Below are 20128 nucleotides of genomic sequence, written 5' to 3'. Positions count from 1 at the left end.
CTGCATCTCCTGCTGCATCTGTTGCATCCCCACTGCATGCAGATGGGGCTACAGAGCAGGTTTGCTTATTGGTATCTGCACCCCTAAATCTCAACAATAAGCGAGGACCACCTGTCTAGCTGGCAGGTTGACCCTCCTGTACCTGGGACACAGCTGAGACTCAGCTGTGGGAACTTTCACCAATTGCCAGTGCCAGGATTGGAGTTTGGTCAAAAAGATCCAAACCCCAAAAGAATTTGTAACGGAATAAGGCAAACTAGAGCCAAAAAAAAAAAAAAAATTGTATTTCTAATTCCAAGTGACCCTTTATATATATGCACATATGTATACATACTTATGCACACACACATATATATATATGCATATCTTTGGTAAAAAACAAAACCCCTAGCAGTCACTGTCTAAAGCACTGTGCCCCTACGCCTTCTCCTTCATCTCTTGGATTACTTCAGGAGATGGAAGCAGCTGAACAATCCCTCGTGTTAAAGGCATTCAGAAGGGCTGAGGGAAGGGGCCAGGAGGCTGCTTTAATGTTTTTACTGAGGGGCCAGGGTCTTCTGAGGCGTCCAAGAGCAGCAGCAGAGCCTGGGTGCTGCTCCTGCAGGGTGGCAGGGACACGCCTCGGGGCGTGATGCTGGGCTCGTGCCTGGGAGGCAGTGAGACGTGAAGAGTTGCCTGACTGAGCTGAACAGCACATGCTGGCTAAGAAAAGAAGCAATTAGGGAGATGGAAGAGGAGGAGTGATGGGAGGGGAAGGGGGAAGAAGGACGATCAGTAGGAAGGAAGAGACAGATTGATTTCACAGTTACTGGAATCTCTAACTACATCAGTCACATTTTCGTTCAGCAAACGTTCCAGCATAAGACTGGCTGAATCACATGGTTCATGGAAAGTTCAGCTCCGCTCATTCCTGTACTTAGAAACCATCAGTTTGGGACCCTACCCCCAACACGTTTGGATAGATGGCCCAAAAACACCTTGGGATGTTCCCGGGGAAGCACTGAGGGGGAAGAGGGTCTGCCTGCTTTCCTCTACAGTTCCCACTGTAACAGTTTTTATTTTTTTACCCTGCTCAGAAGAGCATCCTGGGTCTGACAACATCCCACACAGAAACTCTTTCTCTGCGAGGCAAGTGAGCAAGGTCAGGAACGAGTGCCGTTGTGAGCGTAGGTCTGATGGGGAGAGGGCAGAGATGCACTTTTCTCAGCTCATGGTTTGGTTCATCCAGCCCAGCACTTGAGTGATCCTGGTGTACACTCCGTAGTAATTTGGACGTGCGCACCCCATTCCCCAGCTGACCAAACCAGCCAGGAACCACCTGCCGCTGGGCTCCTTGCAGGCCAGTGGACCTCCAGAATCGCCCTAGGGAGAGGGAAAGAAAAATGGGGTGATGGTTATCCACCGGCTTCTCGCACGGGGTGTTTTCACTGGCTTTTGGAGTATGCAGATTCCTGTGTCCCCTCAATTCATGTCTGGGACATCTGCACTTAAACCTTAGACAGATGTCAAAAACTGTCTCCTGTGCAAACATCTGACCCATTGCTTCATGCCTTCATCATGCAAATTCCTCTCCTTTAGCATCTCCCAGGAAGCTGGCAGCTCTACAGTTTCCTTCTGCTCCGGGAGGCATTTGCAAATATATGGAGAGCAAGGAAGCTGTTGGAATTTAAGTGGATATCCTGAGGGATGGGAGATAGAGGAATTGCTTGAGATTGATTGACTGTAATGAAGGAACAGAGTGGTTACTGTGTTTGACAGATGCTAATGAGAACGAGGGGGGAAGAGACTGATGTAGGCATGTGACTTGGAAGTGGGAGGTAAGGAGTAGAGAACGGGCTGGAATGAGGAAAGGAGAAGTTTATGTGTGTTTGGATCCTGTCTAAGGCAAAGATACCATGAAGAATTTGTCCTGGGAGTTGTTTTTGCCATTTAGATCAGAGGAAGGATCAAGGAGTTGGGCATTTTATGGTCTTCTCACCCTTATTTCAGGCTATGGAGTGCATTTGGGAGGCCTGGGGCACAGCTCGCCCTTGGTAGCCCACCCTGCTCCCACAACCCCTCTGTCACCTGGCAGGCGTCTTTCTTGCCCTTGTGGTACCCAGCACAGAGCATCCTGGGAGAAATCATGTAGTGGTAGGCCTCACTGCAGATGTCCTGCTGGATGATCTGCACGTCCACCTTCTGCAGGACATTGCTGATGTGCCCTGGGGGATAGAGCACCAAGAGCAGCGCCGGTGAGCAATGGTGGAACTTCCCACTGTTTACCGTGGTCCCCCAGCCCATGCCCATCTCACTGCACGCTGAAAGCTGCCATCTGAATCTCTGTTCTCCTGTCCACTGGCATCACAGTCTGACTTTCAGCAAAGTGCTTCACCTGCATGACAGGAGCAACATTACCCTGCGGTCCCTTTCCCTACCAGGACGTGTGGTAGGCACTTCAGCTTTTGGGAAGAGGAGGATTCTTCAGCTTCTGGAATGTCAGCATTTGGGTTTGCATCTCATTGACATGGAGGTTAAGCTCTTCTGGCAAACTATGCAAACCCTGGAGCATCCAGGGTTTGGACACTGTGACCCAAAAGCAAAGGAGGTGAAGGAGGCATGGTCCTCTGCAGTCAACAGAAGCCTATTCTACCTACCCCACACCAGAACCTGTGTTTCCACCTTGGCCCTGCTACAGTGGGCCACCAGCAAAGATGCTGCACCTACCGCCTTCCTTAAGGGCTCCCCAGCCAGTGATCCAGCAGTGAAGGCCGGGCTCGAAGAGGTGGGAAGGGGCAGGCAAGCAGATGGGCTGGATGAAGGGCGAGGTGATCACAGGGTGGTCCAGCTGGAGCAGGGCCACATCATAATCGTGGCTGTCCTCCTCGTAATAGGGGTGGAGGAAGAGACGGATCACCTTGAAGGACACCTCTGTGTGGCTGCTGGTGTTTTGGAAATATTTGCCCAAGTAAACAGTCCAGATGGAGGGAGAAGCCAGTCTGTAGGATGCAACAGAGAAGATAACTCATCACACAAACAGAGAAGGATGGGAAGACCCTTGCTGCTTTTGTCATGCTCTTTTAAGGAGTGTCATGATGGACAATCATCTCCCTTAGAGGGGTTTCCTTTATTTGGTTACTAATTTCAAGAAGTTGGTTGGGATATCTCTTTGATGCCTTGACATGCTTTTCAAGTGGGATCAGCTTTGGGCAGGCACTCATACACGCAGGCAACTTGATCTTGTATCCTGATTTTCCTTAGCAAAGCTAAAAGGTGTATGTAGGTTAGACATACAAGTGCGGGCTGGACATGTGCAAATGACTACGACAGAGCAGAGAGCAAGGACTGAACTGGGGAAGCAGAGCTGCAAGAAGGAGACTTTGAGAAGGGTAACAAGATCGATCTAAGAAACTTCTAAGAGGGCATGACAACCTTTTACAGAAGCAGGGTTTAAAGCTGGAGACAGCCTAGTGAGGTGACACAGGAGAACAGAACAGCCAAGGTAGACCCTGTCTGCAGAAGGGAAGGGGCAAAGGGCCTCAGCCTGGACCAGAGGAGGAGGAAGCAATAAGAGGGATGGTTTTAGGCTCAGAGTCCTGACCACCTTTTGCATTACAAATGCTGTTTTCCCCCAGACTGCCTCTCTGGGTGCAAAAAGCTCCCTGGTTTGGTTTGGCCATCTCTCTTCATCCAAACTACCCTTCAGGTTTCACCTCCAGCCTATTGCAAAGCAACCCCAGTCCTACCAGGGCCAATTGCACCATCCTGAGGATGACCAGCAGCTCCAACTCCCAGTGCTCACATGGCACCAGGAGGGAAGGGCAGCCAGGAAATCCAGCAGCAGTAGCTGAGGAGGAGGGAGATGCCCATCAGCTCACTCGAAGAGGGAAAGGGGAGTTTGGAAGAGGTGGAGAGTGGACCTGAGGGATCACAGTCCTTTCCCCACCCAGCTCTGTTGCCCAGCACAGCTGCAGATATTCCTCCCATTCACTTATTCCCAGTTTGAAAAAATTAGCTTAACACCACCATCCCCCTTCCCCAAATCTGTATTTTTACTGCTGCATTTTTGGTAGATACACTGGGTAGAAGGAAGTGGGAGAGAGTCCATCTAGTGACAGGGCAGGTCCCAGGGATGGGCAGTGTGGGACCCAAACAGCATCTTCAGCAGATAATGGTATCCTGGTCCCATCCTAGGACATGCTGATATCTCCGTGGTGGTGATGGCATGGGGACAAGAGAGAGCCAAAGCAAAGGTGGATCTGTGGGGTGTCTTCCACTATTTCTGCTCTCCCAAGGCCATGAGCAAATCCCAGCATCCTTACTCCTGTCCATCCCCCTCCGCTCTCCACTTACCTCTCATCCTGGAAGCAGTGTGCGGCTGAGACCACCCAGCGGTCCGCAATGAGCGATCCCCCGCAGATGTGGCGTCCCCGAACCTGCAGGCTGGCTTGCCAGGGCCATTCCCCTTCCACAGAGTTAGCACCACCCACGATCCTGCTGAGAGGGGCTTGCAGCCCACAGTCTGAGGAGGAGGAGGACACACAGCAGGTGCTTCAGTGGAGGAAAGGAACATGATATGTTGTGCCTGCCCTTCCTTTCCTGCTTCACTGGCTGAAGAGTTTGACCTCTACTCCCTCGGACCCTTGCCGTCCCCAGCCAGCAGCTGCTGTTTGTACTCTCCAGGACAGGTCTAGGGAGCACCTCTCCAAGCACATATTCCCCCACTGATGCCTGCACAGCCATGCCCTTCCTCCTGGGGATGCCTTTGGGGCAGTGCCCTGTCTGTGCTAGCTACCATCCGGTCAGGGGAAACCTCCCCGCCCTTTTGCTGACCGTGGAAACTCCAGAAATATCAAGCAGGGCAATCAAAACACAAATTGTCTCCCTGCCAGTACCACGGGTGGTTTCCCTGGCTGGAGCTTTGTAGGATGGCATCGCTTCACGTAAGCCAGTACAGCGGTCCAAAGGGCAGCCTGTGGGTAGGACCTGGATTGTGAGACGTGTCTGTCTGGCCTGATGCCTCTGCCCGAAGGAGACGGGGAGCAGCTGATCAGAGAGCAGGCAGCTCCTCCTCACAGCTCAGCTAGGAGAGCAGGACAGAGCAATGGCACTGGGGGGAGAGGAGAAGGCGGACCAAGGGAGGGGGGGATGCTTATACTGGGGTGGCAGGGGTGAGAGCGAACAACCTGGAGCTATGTGGCATCCTGAACCTGCCTGGCTGAGGTGTGAGTGAGCATTTCCTCACCGCAGCGCTTCTCATCAGACAGGTCCCTGCAGTCCACCGTGGTGTCACACCGAGGGTTCGGTTTCTTCACGCAGGTCCCATCATCACAGCGGTGGGTGAAAGGACCACAGGGGACCCCTGCGAAGATGAAGGGAAGCTGGGGCTGAGGAAAAGTGGCAGGTTGTAGGTACAGCCTGACGTCCTTTCAGCGAGGGAAGAAAGCAACGCAGAACTTGGGGGAACTACATAAAACACGTCAGAATTTCCTGAATAAGGCACAAAAAGAGCAAATGCTGTGGGCAGGCCCGGAAAGCCAGCTCCCAGCTGGTGCCCTTATCTCACCAGAGGGAGGCACGCTACCAGCAGCCGTGGTTTGAGAGCAGAGCAAGGCATTTGTCAGACCCCCGTCCCCTCCCTACCTTCGCTGCACTGCTCCTCATCGCTCCCGTTGGCACAGTCCCGCTGCTGATTGCAGACCCTGCTGAACTCGATGCAGGTGCTGTCCTCTCGGCACTGGAACTTTGCAGGGCACACTGCGAGGGAGGGAAGCAGCCAGCAATTAGATGCACAGGACGTGGTGACTGTCTTGCCTTGCCTTGCCTTGACTTGCCATCTTCACCTCAGATCTGCCTCAACACTATCGACTTGCCTTGTGCTCCCTGGACTCCGTGCTGACCCTGGTTACCTTCACCAAACCTGCTCTGCTTACCCTGCTCACATCCTATGGGATTGCATCCTGGCTAGAGTTCCTCCTGCCTTGATCTCACCCTCAGCTCAGGCGTCACCTTCCCCTACAGAGCAGCTTCTCTTGCTCTGATAGCTGAGTCCTGAACCCTGATTGACTCCTTGACGTCCATGATCGCTGGTAGCTGCCCAAGACAGAGACAGGCCTAAGGTGCCTGCCCATCACAGTTTGACTTCTGATTACACATTTTCATTGCAGGAACTCTTGCTCTGTATTCGTGTATAACTATGTGTAACACTAAACGTGATGGACCAGGCATTTTCTTACTGCAATGACTATAATTGCTTCAGTAATTAGTGCGAGGCTTCCAGGTGATTAAAGCCACACAAAAGTCTGAAGCAATGTGAACAGGGCAGGCTGGAGAAATGGGCTGACTGAAACTTTCTGAAGTTCAGCAAAGGGAAGTGCTGAGTCCTGCACCTGAGAAGGAACAGCCCCATGCACAAGAACAGGCTGGGGGCTGCCCAGCTGGGATGCAGTTTTACAGAAAAGGGGCTGCAGGTCCTGGGGGATGGATGTTGAACAAGAGGAGCCAGTGAATCAGATGTCTTGGCTGAGCCTGGGTAGGTCTTCCTATGAGAATGGGGTTTTGTAGGAGTGCTGGGAGGCAGTGTCTGAGTCCGCACTAACTGGTGCTGGCATGAGGCCTTGATGGCTCGTTGAAGACTTTGCTCCCCTGCTGGGTGGCAACAGATGGCTGAGGATTTGTACAGCTCGTATGTCACACACGGCCTGGAGGAGAGGCAATTGAGCAGGGCAGCTGGTGGTGTGAGGAGGCAGGAGCAGGGTGGGAGGGTTGTGAGGGGGACACTGGGTACTCTGACAGCAGAGGGGGCTGTAGGCCAGGGCTGAGGTTGGTTGGCAGGGGAGGGTGGTGGGAAAGCAGGGCAAGGTGGTGGACAGCATGGGCAGGGGGAGTCTTTCAGGCTGTCTGGAGCACCTGGTGCAGGGGTATCAGGGGGTTCTCGATGGAAGGCTGCACTGTGCACAGGAGGAGTAAGTGCTGTTCCTCTTCCAGAGCAGGCTGAAGCTGCTTGGCAGTGAGAAGTGGCTTTTGTGATTCAGAGATTTAATCTCCCAGAAGGGGAGGCATGGGCCACGTGGATCCTCCCCATCTCTCCCTACCTTTGAAAGAGCAAGGAGCTGTGTCCTGCTGGGACCAGGGACCGGCGGGGAGAACAGATCACTCACCGCAATTTCTCTCATCCAGCCCATTGGGGCAATCTTTGATCCCGTCACAGGCTGGGACACACAGGCCGTTCACCGAACACAGGAACTCCCCGGGACAGGCTGTGAAACCACGAGATAGTAGTTAGTCCCCGGTGACTGGAAACCTCCTTGCAGCACAGCACCGCAGCTTGAAAGTGGAGCATGGAGCTGCACACCTTCCTGACCGCACATGAGCCGCAGCAGCTCACAGGAGGCACTCAGTAAAGTCCCCGAAGTCTGCCAGATCACCCACCTGCCTGGCATGCTCTACCTCTGCTCTAGCTCTGTTTTGTGACTCCTGAGCACTGCGGCAAAACAGAAGTAGGTTCTTAGGGGCTGGGATTAAAACATGGTCAGGGCTGTGAAGGGGCTGTTGTTAGACGTATTGCCAGGTGCACGTATTCAGGGACAAGTGTGGGTTACAGCACCCTTAGGAGGGAGCTGGCAAAACCTTGGGAAGAAGGCCTGTGGGTTTGCATTTACATACGTGCATACGCGTATTTGTGTGTGCTTTTATTTGTCTCTCACTCGCACAGGTTCCAAGGTGAGCAGGAAACAGCTCTCTCTGAGAGCTTTTGTGATTGAAACAAAAGTCACTTCAAGTCAGAAATAGTCTCCCATTGAAATCCCAAGGCCAGTCCGTGCTGAGGGGTGAGCCTGTAGGCAATTTTCTGAAGCTGGGCCTTGGCACAAGGGTGCGCTGGGAAAACGAGGCAGGAACACTTGTGCAGAAGCACCTTTGCATGTAAATACCTCTTTTTTGGGGCAGATGAGTGGTTTGTGCGGCATTGTGTTTGTAAGCATGTGCCTGAAGGGCAGTTGGCACCTCAGGATCATGGGATGTGCCTTGTGTTTCTCCTAACACAATCCTAGCACACAGAGGCTGCAGGTAGGCATCTGGGACCCCATGCACACCCCGCTAAGGAGCAGGGAGGAGGCCTGGACGTACGGTCAGATAGGTTGTACAGGCTGTAAGCTGCCTGCACGCCAGGGCCCGTTAAGGAGATCTGCGAGGTGAAGGTGATGGTGATATCGGCAGAGGACGTGACTGGGATCCTCTCGGCATAGGCTTGCAGGGTCCGCAGGCCACACAACCTGAGGAGCAAACAGAGGTGGGATGTCCCAGGTGGCGAGGGAGAAGAAGACAGCAAAGTGGGGCAGGGGGGTTCTGCGGTGCTGGGGAAGGTGGAAAAGAGACCACAAAGACTGGGTATGGAGGGCCGTTGAGGGGGTAGCCAGTACAGCAAAATGCCTTCAGTGTGGCATAAGATTACACAGGAGCAATGGGAAAAAGCTGTGATTTTAACCCATGTCCAATCAACATGAATGCTGTGATGGGAATTGATACAGAGAGAGGGGAAACCAAGTAACTGGGGACAACAGGGCATAATTAGTCTTTATGAATGGGATGGAAACAGTCTATACATATTGTCACCCATTTCTGCCCTCATGACTCCAGAGTGACCCTACTACCTTTGGTCATTTCCCATTTTGGGGCAAGTGTTGAATTCAGGCCACACGAAGCAGATCTTACACTTATCTTTCCTAAGAAATCATGTTGTAGAAACTGTGGCTCTGACAGCTCAAGAGAGGAAGGTAAGGAGATAAAAGGTGAAAATAGTAAGCCAGGGGAATGTAATGTTCAGTAGCTTCTGGTTCAGACCCTTCAGAAGAAAATAAATTACCACTGCAGGAGCAGCGGAGAGGAAGTTAATGAGATGTGCTGGGGGAGGTTTTGGAGAGAAGGGGGCAATTTTGCAGTAACTCTGAGGAAAAAAAGGGTCCATCTAACTCAGAGCCTTCTTTGAGGAGATAAAAGTGTGGCAGCTGTGTCTCCTTTGCACCTAGACAGTGGTGGGCAGCAGCCCCAGCAATGTATGGAGGCTGATTTTGGGAAGTCCCGCAGGGGGAAGTGGCTCTAGTCAAAGCAGGAGGATCTGGAGCTTGGCGGAGGATCTGTACGGAGGTGGATGCGAGGCAACGGCACACACAGATATTATTGCGGAGGTGGTGACAGGCAGATTTGCAAACACAAGAGTCGTGGGAGGACACCAAGGTTACACACACAGGAGAAAATTAGGAAGCCTGATGCAAACAGCAAAGACAGAGAAGGCAGGCTGGTATCTTGGAGCAAATTGTAAGAAATGTGCTCCCTAGGGAGCCTGTGAATGAGAGAGGCTGAAAAAGAAGTAGACAAGCAAGAGGCACCAGCCCTGACAGTGACCACTAAGTAGGCTGGTGGGATCTCCCCCCTCAGACCTAGTGGCTAAACTGAGCAAGGGACATGCAGAGGTTTCATCCCAGGTCAGGAGGAGGAAGTGAGAGACAGAAACCAGGACCCCAGCAATACCCACCTTCTGTTCTGAATTATCCACTGGCCTTGGGTACAGGGCAGGTCCTGCTTCTGTCTGCTGAGCGCGTAGGCGTCGAACCACAGGGTGACCCCATAGCCAAGGGAGGGGACCTGCAGGCGAGGGGGTCCAGAGCAGAGTGGAGATGGCTCCTATGAGTGCTGCAGCCCACCCCACGCAACAGAAATGAGCAGGGTAGATGTGAAGGGGAGAGGTGCTAATTCACACATTGCAGGCCAGAAGGAAGGACCATCTAAACTGGGGCCGTGCTATAATCCAGGGTGGCTCTGCCGCTGGTCTCAAAGCACGGTAGTTTCTAGTAATCTGGTTCTGCCTTGAAGAACCAGATTACTAGAGACAAGACTTCAGATTCCTCCTCAGTTATGGCATCTCTGCTCTGGCATGCAGTAATAGACTGCTTTGGCTTCAGAAAGACACGTTAAATGGAGGCTAGGCAGGCTTCCACCCTCTCTTTGCTTCTCATGATGGTCTGACTGAGAGTGCTGGCCGAGCGCTGTGCCCCACGTTAACACAGGGAGTGCCACGTGGGCTTCAGGGAGGAGGTGGATTCTCCGGTGGGAGCTGGCTCTTACCGTCATGTGCCAGGTGCACTGCGTGTTGGGCGAGTAGTAACTGGGGTAGTGTGGGGTGCTGATCTTCCCCTGCAGCTCCAGGCCTTCCCGCAGGGTTATGTTCACTTCGCAGGCTGTAAATACAGACATTCAAAGCTTTCAATACCTTTCCATACCTTTCAGCTCAACCTCAGCCTGGGGATACTGTGTACTTATCCTGTTGTAGCAGGGGATAAAAGGGGCTCTAAGACCTAATGCTAATGGTCACTGGGATGTTCCACCAATCCCCTTCAAGGGGCCATTTCTAACTGGCAAGACTTTTAGCTTCCTCTTCTTGTCCATAGAAGGGTAATGCATTTTGCTGCTTTATCTTATACTGAATTGACCTCTGGCAGTGATGTTGTAGGAGAAAACCTGCGTCCTTCCTGTACTTATGGCTGCCCTCCTCCAGCCTTCCTTACCTCTGAGGGGCACCGCCTGTGCTGTGAGGATGAAGGGGTCATAGTAGCTGTACATGGCTTTCTTCCACACGATGGACATGACAGGGCCTGATGAAAGGACTTCCACAACAGGCTCCTGCCGGCTGCAGCCGTAGATCCTGAGGGGAAAGAGAGAACAAAGGAGTGGGAGTGAAGCACACCACAAACAAATGAAAGAGAAGAATGAAAAAAAAAAAAAAAAAAAGCAGTGGAGGCCTGTGTTATCCAAAGAACATGCCTGTTGTGAGACACCAACTGAATCAAATAAGAGCCACCAGAGAGACAGCTCGTGCTGCTGTAATCTATCAGACTGCAGGGCTGGCTGTGTGATATCCCACATCAGTGACTTTAGCTCATCAGTGAGAGGCAGGTTTTGCATCAAAGAGAATTTCCTCTGATGTAGTCTAACACCTTCCCCTGCTGTGGTGTTGTGCCATCCTGCCCGGGTTCCCCACTGTGCTCACCCTGCTCAGGAGCTACCTACGAGGTGATGAGGTGTTTCTCCAGGGGCCCAGCTGCATCATACATAGCCAGGCGGTCCCTGCAGTCTGGAAGAGTCCACTCCAAGTGTAGCTTGATCATGTAGCCCTTGAGGCCATGGAGGTGCCAAAGACAACTGGAGGCCAGGTAGTCGGGGCCCTCCAGCGTTAGGATGTCATCCTCTTGGACATAGCTGTATCTGTAGCAACCTGAATGCAGGGGAAAGATAGAAGGGTTTAAACCTCAGGGTGATATAAACTGAGGGAAGGGGGGCTTAGGGGTGGCTGTAAGGGAAATTAAGATATGGGATTGCCAGTTGGGATACCAGTGTGAGCCCTATTTCAGGGTTAGGCTGAATCATCCCAGTGATCTCAGTTTACTTTCACATGCGTCTCAGTGACACCAGTCACCTCTTACTGGTGTCACTGAGATGCGTGTGAAAGTAAATGGTGCATGTGAAACCCTCCCCCCCCCCCCAATTCCTCTCTGTAACAACTGGCCCCTCTCCCTTGGTTAAGCCCATACCATCTCAGGAGTTAAACATCAGCACAACACAATTATCTTCCACTGGCTTCATTTTATTTTTCATTTCTTTCTCCTCTCACTACCATATTCTTCGCAGCCTTACATCCCCCTTGCATGCTTTCTAGGCTCCAGCAACTGTCTAGCCCAAGATTTTTGAGTAAAAATCAGCTTAAAGTTGCCTTTCTAATAGTGTATCTAATGAAAGTTGCCAGCAGCACTTGCAGCACAGCCCAAAATTATTAAAAACACTTTCAAACATCACTAGGAGAATAAACTTACAATGGTTTACACCACGTCCAGTGCAGAGCCATGGAGGGAAACCCTCAGCCCCTCTCAATAGGTTTTCTGGGGCCCAGAATTGGCACTGTAGCATCAGTACACCAAGACTTTACTAAGCTGGACGCACTGCTCCTGGGAGCTGGTATCTCTGCATAGTTGTGCGCTACCAGAGCTGCTCAGAGCACTCCACCATGTAGTAGCTTCACACAGTTTGGATGTGGCCATGGGCACTTTTGCTAGGCAGTGGTGCTGTTGCTCCCTTGCTACAGCTTTCTTCTCCCCTTCCCAGGATTTACAGCTCCAGGAAGCCTGTCCCCGGTGAAAATCCCTCCCACAGAGTAACAAACTCAAAAGGAAAAGAAAAGATGGCCTACCCAGAGTGGATTTCAGCACTACTATGTCTTTCACACTGGATTCTGTTAGAAAGGAAATATATAAAGGAAGATAAACAAAAAGTGGTGGTAACTGAATGCTAGCATGGCAGGTGATGACTCCCTTCCTACATAGGTGACCCCCCTAAAATCTTGGTGTGGGGCACTCTCCAGGCACTTCTCTGTCTGATCTCAGGGACCTGCTTCAGTCATATCTTCCTCATCCCATCCCACAGGGAAACCTCTCTGGCCTCAGTCCCGAATCCAGCAGCCCTAATTCATTCCTTCCAGACCAATACAGGCTTCTCTGCATCTTCTCCTTTGCCCATTACCCAATGCTCGTCAAGGGCATCTTCCCCTTCCCACCAGGGCTGGACATTGCCTCAGGACACCATCCCCCTTCCCTGGCAGCCACATCACTGGGCACAGCCCTAACCCAGAGCCTTTGCCCTGCTCTCTGAGTTCAGATAACCCTTCACCGAAAAGCGTGCGAGCTGATGAGGGTGGGAAGGAGGTCCTTTGATGACGACTGGTTGGTAGCTACTAAATAGCCTACAGAGCCCACCTATGGGGAAGGCAGATGCAGAGAGACACACCAGCAAGGGCTACAAATCTGCACACACCAAAGCCAGTGGACAATGCTTTTAGGAGCTGGGCCTCGCTCCAGCCTCCCAGCTGAACTGGGAGCGGCCAGAGATGAGGTGCTACTGGGAATAATTGGCGAAACTAAAGGCGCCGTGAGGTCAGCTGGGTGTGAGAGCTGCTGCTGGGGGGCTTGCCTAGGGCAGGCCTTTGCTCTGTTGTGGCCCCTAAGCAGAGCGTGCAATTCTGCGGGGAGAGCTCTGTAGCTTTGTCATGGTAAAAACAGATGTTGTGGAAAGGAGGATCCTGCCAGCACAAGGCTGGAGAAGCTCCTCTGCTGTAGGGAAGGACGTGAGGTATGCTGAGCTGACGTTACTTGCTCTTTTGTGTGAAGGCAATAAAACTGAGCTCCTTCGAGAAGAAGGAAGGAAATCCTAAAAGTCTTCAGGGGAAAAGGGGAGGCTAGTGCCGTGGAGTGAGTGTACCTGTTGGTAAAAATAAAGCACTGGGGGGCTGGAAAATCTTCCTGCATTAGTCAGTGGTCTGCAGCTCTGTGTGTTACAGAAGACTGCAGAGAGAATTCATATTTAGAGCTCAGCGGGTCAGCCAGTGAGTCTGTCAGAAGGCAATGAAGTGCTAATGACTTGCTATTAGCTGGCAGTTTTTTCACTCTGCTTTTACAGAGCAAATGAAGCCAGAGGTTAAGCCACTGGCGTGAGCTCATCCCGGACCAGCGCTATAGGGGTTTTCTACTTTTTTTTTTTTTTTTTTTTTTTTTTTGCCACAGCTGCTAGACTGTGCTTCTGACTGGAGAAGGAGACAGGAAGGATGAGAGAAAGCAGAAGGAGCCAGAGAAACTACAACTGGTGTGTTAACTCCAGAATAGAAAGAAGCATGTTCTGCTCATGCAAATCTACCTGAAATGAATAAAACAGTGAAACAGATGCAAAGGGAATAAGAGGGAACTGGGAACAGCTAAAAGAATGGTAACATCATTTTTTATTTTTTTATGGATCACATTAGGAAGTGAGTAAATAAATGGAAAATGCAAGATGGGCTGACTTTGAAGCATTTAGCATATTGTGTTATGACATTTTTCTTAAGAAAGTTGATTTAATTTGGCTGAACATAAGGTCTGGTACACTGGAAACAAATTGAAAGCAGGAGTAAGTGACTAATGGTAAATGCAGGAGGAGAGGTCTTCATGGGGTGCTGATGCAGGTTCATACTGGATCTTAACACAAAGATCTGGATCAGATCCACAAAATGATCTGTGAAATCATTTTAAGGAAATCAGATTTTGTTTGGAGACACCAAAAAATTACCTCCAAATCAAAACAATTGTGATGTGCAGGGAAAGGTTAGAGAAAATATGGGTGGGATATGTTAAAATAAGATTCATCTTTGAAAAATGCAAGATAACGTCTGGGGAAAAACTTGGAGATGTGGCATTTCATAGGAAGAAGAAACTTGGAAATGGGAGTCCTAGTGGGAGAGAGTAAACACAATGTAGTTTAAAACCTCTGTGGTTTGGGGCTCTGAAGGAGGGATCAGATCAGCCTGAGAAGCTAAGTTTCGTTATAAGGACTAAATGCAAATTCCATTGGAGTTTGATGCACTGAATATAGACACATCCCCACGTCCTTTATCTAACACCTATTTTAGAGCAGTTCTGTGGGGGCTTCTTTTTAAACAGGCTGTGATCTTTACTTTGGGAACTGATAAATAATGCTTAAAATCATATGTTAGGAACTAAAGTGGCAACAATGCTTTGCTTCAGAGTAAGACTAGTGGTGACTTAAGTATGTTGACTTTGTTCTTCTCTGAGTTGAGTACACTGGAATAAGCTCCCAAAGGAAAGCAAGAAACCTAACTGCTTGCTAATTTTGAGCCGAGCTGGTCAAAGTCATGATCTGTGTAAGATTTTACTCAACACAAGCCAAGGCTGAGGGGAGAAGGAGGAGAAATAGGAAGTTGTTAACTAGCTGGTCATAGTCAGCTATATCTCCAAGAATCTTTAATCATTCAAAGGAATGATGCTATTTGTGAAACTTCTGTTCTCTATGAGGAAGCAACACATGTAATCACCTGTCTTGATCCTCATTTCTTCCCTGTCCTCTTCAGATTTCTCCTATCCCCTTCAGCAATGACTTCTAGCCACTTCTCATAACCTTTGTTTGGCACCCTGTAAACCTGGGGCCACGTCTGATGGCTCAAGCCACAGCTGAGCAGAGGGTACTTACCCAGCAGAACCAGCGAGTCTGGGTTGACCCTGTACTCTGCCTGGTAGGACAGGCTGCCCGAGATGTTGAAGCTGGCCGAGAGCTCTTGGTGGAGCATTGTGTTTACCCTCTCAGCCGTCATCTCTTTCTGCTTACTCTCAGGGATTTGGAGGGTAAACCAGAAGAAGAAGGTCAGAGCCCCCTCCCTAACAGAGAAATAGCACGTTAAATATCCTCTGTCTTCCTCTACAGGAGTGTCAAACCCCACAGATTAATCCCCCATTGTTTAGCCACAAGTCAGGTATATCTGTGTGGACTATCCAGTGATGACTATATGTGGTCAAATTAGTGTGATAATTAATCAAGACTGGTCTAATGAGTAGTCTCGTTTCAGGTAGAAGTGACCTTTAGTTACTACTGACCAGAGGCTGAGATGAAACTCTCAAGACTTCGTTGTATCACCTCCCAGTGGTGACAAAGAGTTGATTTATGACTCAGTACCTTACCACAAGCCATTAATGCTGGGCAGGCTCAAGTTGCGGGAGGCTGTGACTGGGAAAGCTCTGTTCAACCAGCTGGCAGAGAAAGTTGGCTGGGGGAGGGGGAAGAGATGTTGAAGCAAACCTTTGTTCGGTAAAAAAATAGAGGAAGAATTGCAAGTGAAACTTTTCTTTCCCTGGTAGAAAATGGAGTTACAGCAAAATTGGAATTTTCCTTAGTGAAAGGTCAAATTTAGGGGTGTAGTTTTCCATGGAAAAAAAATAAACAAATGTATACATCAGTTTGGAAGTTATTCCTGATTTCTTGAACTACTGTGATGACCTGCAAAGCTGTAGTCCCCTATCTGTCCCACTCCACTCTTATCCTGTTCACAGGTGGACCACGCTTCTTGCCTTATCCATGGTGCATTCTGGCCTCTGCCTTCTGGTGCCTAGAATCAGGCCATAAAAATGACTTCCTTGAATTAGAGAAATTAATTTCCAGCTGCTTAGTTACTACTGAGAATGCCAAGCCCAGATTTTTATTTTTTTTTCAGTTCTTCCCAGTCAGTTTTTTGTCTTTGCTTGAACTTTTGTCTCAGTGAAAAAAATCTCAGTTTTGGCTTTTTGTGTTGACTGATTTTGTGATGAATGTGAATGTCAAAATATCCACAGCTCTGTCATGCTGGAGCCGTTCTGGATGTGTATTGCCCAGCCTAGCCTAGAGCTCATGGTTGGGCGTGCAGCAGCTTGTCATGACCAAATTTCAGTGAAACGAAAGTACAGTGGACTGGAAACTTTCACATACAAACAGGCAGAAATGCTGTGGGTGCTACTCACCCGAAGGCATACACTGTGCTCGAGTTGTAATATCGACCCAGCTCTGTGGCACGAATGAGATCCTTCAGCTGCAATGAGAGCGTCGTCTGATAACTATCGTGCAACATTACAGTGACAAAGAACCTACAGCGAGCCCTACGCTTCGTCCCTCCTGCTGTACAGACCCACCATGTCCGTCACTTGGATGAGGGTACCTGACCCCTTGCTCTGCTACTCACTGAACTGCCTCAGGGCCAGCTCTGGTCATGGAATTGCCCTCACCATATTCTGGAGTTTGGCTGACTCCAACCAGAAGGCTCTGGACTCCACTTCCCCAAGGTCTGGGAAGTATTGGCGATTGAGGACCTGGAGGCTGCCGGAGTAAAACTGCAGGACAGATGGTTCCAGGTGCCATGGTCTGTAGTCTGCCAACAGAAGACACTAATGAATTACCTTGCTGATATGTAGGAGAGAGGGATATGCCCAGTAATTTGCTCAGATTTGATCTGTAAAGATCGCCCAAAGACACAAATACTCGTTGGGCTGGACATTGCCTTTACTATACCCCATCCACCTCCTACACAGGGAAAAAACGTGTTGAATTTTTACCTAGGAAATACCATGTTGCTGCAGCAGTTCCAGCCAGCAAAACAAAGACTATTCCAAGAGGCACATAGCGGCGGCAGTCACGTGAGGTAGTTGAGTTAGTCTCTGATCCATCTTTTGAGAGGGAGTTGGCATCTTCCTCCTGTTCCTCGGCCTCCATCTGGGGCATCTAGTGACACAGCACACCATGGTCAGGCTGGGTTTCATGCAGTTTTTTACATCCATCTCTGGAGGTGCGCTGTCAGCTCTGTGATCCTCTCCCCAGATCTATAGCCCTAAGAGGTCTGTGGGCTAACCATCAAAGACTTTGCTCAGTGGAAATGTGAGTTAAGCTCCTATTTCAGTAGAAGACAGGCTTCCAGGACACTGTCCTATCTGTCTATGCCTCCAGGGCATCCTCCAGTTTTCAAAGACAATCCCCAGGTTTCGCTTGCTTCTGCCCAAAAAACACAAGTCAGTACAATAAGAAAATTCTCCATAGATAATACTGTTGTTTTCTCAGTTTGGGAATGGTTTTAAAACTGGTATTTTATTGACCTGGAGATCAATGCAAAAGAAAATCAGTGCCCTCAAATGCACACAGAAGTTGCATGCAGCAGCCCCGGCCTGGGAGCCTGCAGTTGTACTTTGCCTGCCCTGCCACTTTGCTCTCGGTCCCTCAAAGCAAAAAAAACCCCTGCCGTTCTCACCAGACTGCCTGTCCCAGGGCGAAGCCCACACTGGCCCTGACTCAGTAGCTATGCAAGCGCAGGGAGAGCTCGCAAACAACGTCCAGCCCTCCACCTTTCTCTGTTCCAGGGGACATCTTCTGGCTTCCCTCACCCTTCTTCTCCCTCGGGCTGCCTGTTTTGCTTTCTTCTGACTGCGCCCCTCCTGTCAGCCCCAGATGCTGAAGATAAGGAAGAAGTGCCATCACCCAAGAGAGCCATCTTATCTCGCCCACCCTCCTTCTCCTTTCCTCTCCAGTCACCTACTGCCTTCTAACCTCACTGCTGTCCCCAAAAGCTTTGTGAGTGTGGCTGGAGAGGAATGAGATATGAGCACATCCACGTGGGAGGGCACGGAGCTCTTGGGGAATGCCTGCGCCCTGCCTACATGCCTGTGAGCTGTGCGCTCACCCAGCGGTGCCTGTCTGCGCCGAGATGAACGCACAGCAGGGACGTGCTGCAGAGGTAGGAGGAGGTGGTTGGCCTCACACCCCTTTTAGCCTGTGTAGGTGCCCTGGGACATTCATAGGACAGGGATTGTTCCGCCTCCTTACTCTCCCACCTTTTACTGAGCCCCAAACCCTCCAGGCTGGCTTGTGGCACAGCAATGTACTCATAGAACATAAGCACCAAGCGACATACTCCAGAAAATCAAACGTAGCTTGGTGAACATCAACACTCCTACAAACGGCGGCACATCTGCTTCCTCTGATGCACCCTTCCAGAGAGGCAGGAGCACCTCTCCACTACCATAGGATCCTTTCAGAAACAGCAGGCGTAAGCAAAGAACCGCAAACCGAGGGGCGGGGGGAGGAGGGCAGGAAACAACAATAGAAGAACCTCTTTTTTTTGAAGATTTAATTGTAGGCACTGGGGTTTCCCCCAGAGCTGCAGACCTACCTTTGAAACCTGCTGCCGCCTGTGAGGCCGGGCCCACACCCCCCACGCAAGCCCGCTCACACATGCATGGTGAGAGAGAGAGAGGAGGATATCTATTTACCCAAGCTCAAGGTCTCCTCAGCGATCAATAATTTGATGCCATGTCCCTTCAGCTTGGCCTTTGTCCCACACCGTTCTGCCGTGGTGGGTCAGCACACCCTGTACAATGGCTTGCTTTTTTTTCTTTTCTCTTGAAATTGAGATTTTGGAGGCTTGCAGAGGGAGAAGGTCTGCAAGGGGGGAGCCTGGAAAAAGTCAGGTTAGGAGCCCCTCCTGCTGTGCTGAGAACAACCCAGGAGGCTGGCGCAGGCAGCTTATGTTGTCCTCCCCAGGGGACGAGGAGTTGCTGAGCGACTGTTGTATGTCTTAGCCACCCTCCTTGGTCCCATTGGGTGTCAGCAGGCAGAGCTCCTTGGCACAGGGATGGAGCAGCCCCTGGCTGACAGGCGTAGACGTCCTGAAGGAGGGAAGACGGAGCTAGACAGCGGGTCCAGATCCAGCAGCGGTCACACAGATGAAAGCAAAGCACGGCGTCTGTCAGTCCTGATCTGCAATGCTTTCTCTGGTCTTCCTGGGCTCCTCGCTGCCCACCTTCCTGACACTGGGCTCCCCACACTCGGTTGTGCCACCTTCCTGCAGCATCTGATGTCTTCTGTTCCCGGGCCCTCCCCCCCGCCTTGCCGCACCGCCTTCTGCTTACTGCCCCTTGGTTTTCACAAAAAGCAACCGTGCTCCAGCCAGAACAAAGTAAATAGAGTTATCCTGTCAATAAAGCAGGGGGGGAAGGACACACGGACTACTTTTGACCTGGGGCTGAGCTCCAGCCACTGGGGTTGGTCTGGGGACGAGCTCATTTGGGCCAGGGCTCATTTTGGCAACCGGGCAGGGGTAGCTGCTCCCAGCTCTGTCACCAGTTCAGGTTTAATCTGGGACTGTGAGAAGACCAGAAGTTATTGCTGCAGTTATCTTGTGTAGGATTCTAGTAGAAAAATGTCAAATGTAGATGAAAAGCTCCAGTGTTTGACTGGGAATGTGTCGATGTGGTTATCCTGACTAACTCACTGCTATACATGTAAGAAACTGAGGCACGCAGTGACAATAAGAAATGCTTTCAGAACTGCCTAAGAGATTGAAGGGACTAGATTTCATTTTCAGAAGTGGCTTTGAGCCAGAATTTCCCTAGATAACCGAGGACTAGCTTCATCTTTAGGCATATGTGTATACTTGTATGGCTTTCCTGAACTTACACTATGAGGGCTTGCCACGGTGGGTCAAAACCCAGCTGAGGGTATTTCCCAGAGATCTTACCTTTTTGTATCCATCTTTACTGGAAAGAGGAAAGTTCCTTCTCTGGTGTTTTCGGCAGAACACAATATATATTATTTCAATCTGATCTATCTAAGCAAGCATACCACATCTATCACCGCAGCCTTTTGAATCAACCAAGGACCCAAAATCTTGATCAGATCTGACTTCAGAGGAATTCCTTTACTGCAAATACCCTTTTTATTTCCCATGGTGAAAAGAAGGAAGGTGGGAAGGGGTGGAGGATGATGTTGC

The 20128-nt window shown here is 50.4% G+C and overlaps 1 protein-coding gene across 1 annotated transcript; it reads right to left on the bottom strand.

The window, feature by feature from the left end:
• Positions 1 to 264: 264 nt before the first annotated feature.
• On the bottom strand, positions 265 to 17091 carry TMPRSS6 (transmembrane serine protease 6). Its single transcript, XM_040544798.1, has 17 exons — positions 16926 to 17091; positions 16599 to 16741; positions 16338 to 16405; positions 15040 to 15224; positions 12218 to 12259; positions 11044 to 11248; positions 10542 to 10678; positions 10102 to 10214; positions 9512 to 9621; positions 8107 to 8252; positions 7140 to 7238; positions 5623 to 5736; positions 5225 to 5341; positions 4333 to 4501; positions 2707 to 2978; positions 2068 to 2204; positions 265 to 1362 (listed from the first exon to the last, which is right to left on the bottom strand). Exons 1-17 carry the CDS (start codon positions 17089 to 17091, stop codon positions 1204 to 1206), a joined length of 2382 nt encoding a protein of 793 aa, XP_040400732.1. The 3' UTR covers positions 265 to 1203.
• Positions 17092 to 20128: the final 3037 nt, after the last annotated feature.

The sequence above is a fragment of the Cygnus olor genome, chromosome 1, assembly GCF_009769625.2.
Source record: "Cygnus olor isolate bCygOlo1 chromosome 1, bCygOlo1.pri.v2, whole genome shotgun sequence".
In the NCBI taxonomy this organism is placed as follows: Eukaryota; Metazoa; Chordata; class Aves; order Anseriformes; family Anatidae; genus Cygnus; species Cygnus olor.
The sequence above is the reverse complement of the archived record's forward strand: the minus strand, read 5'-3'. Positions and strand labels throughout refer to the sequence as shown.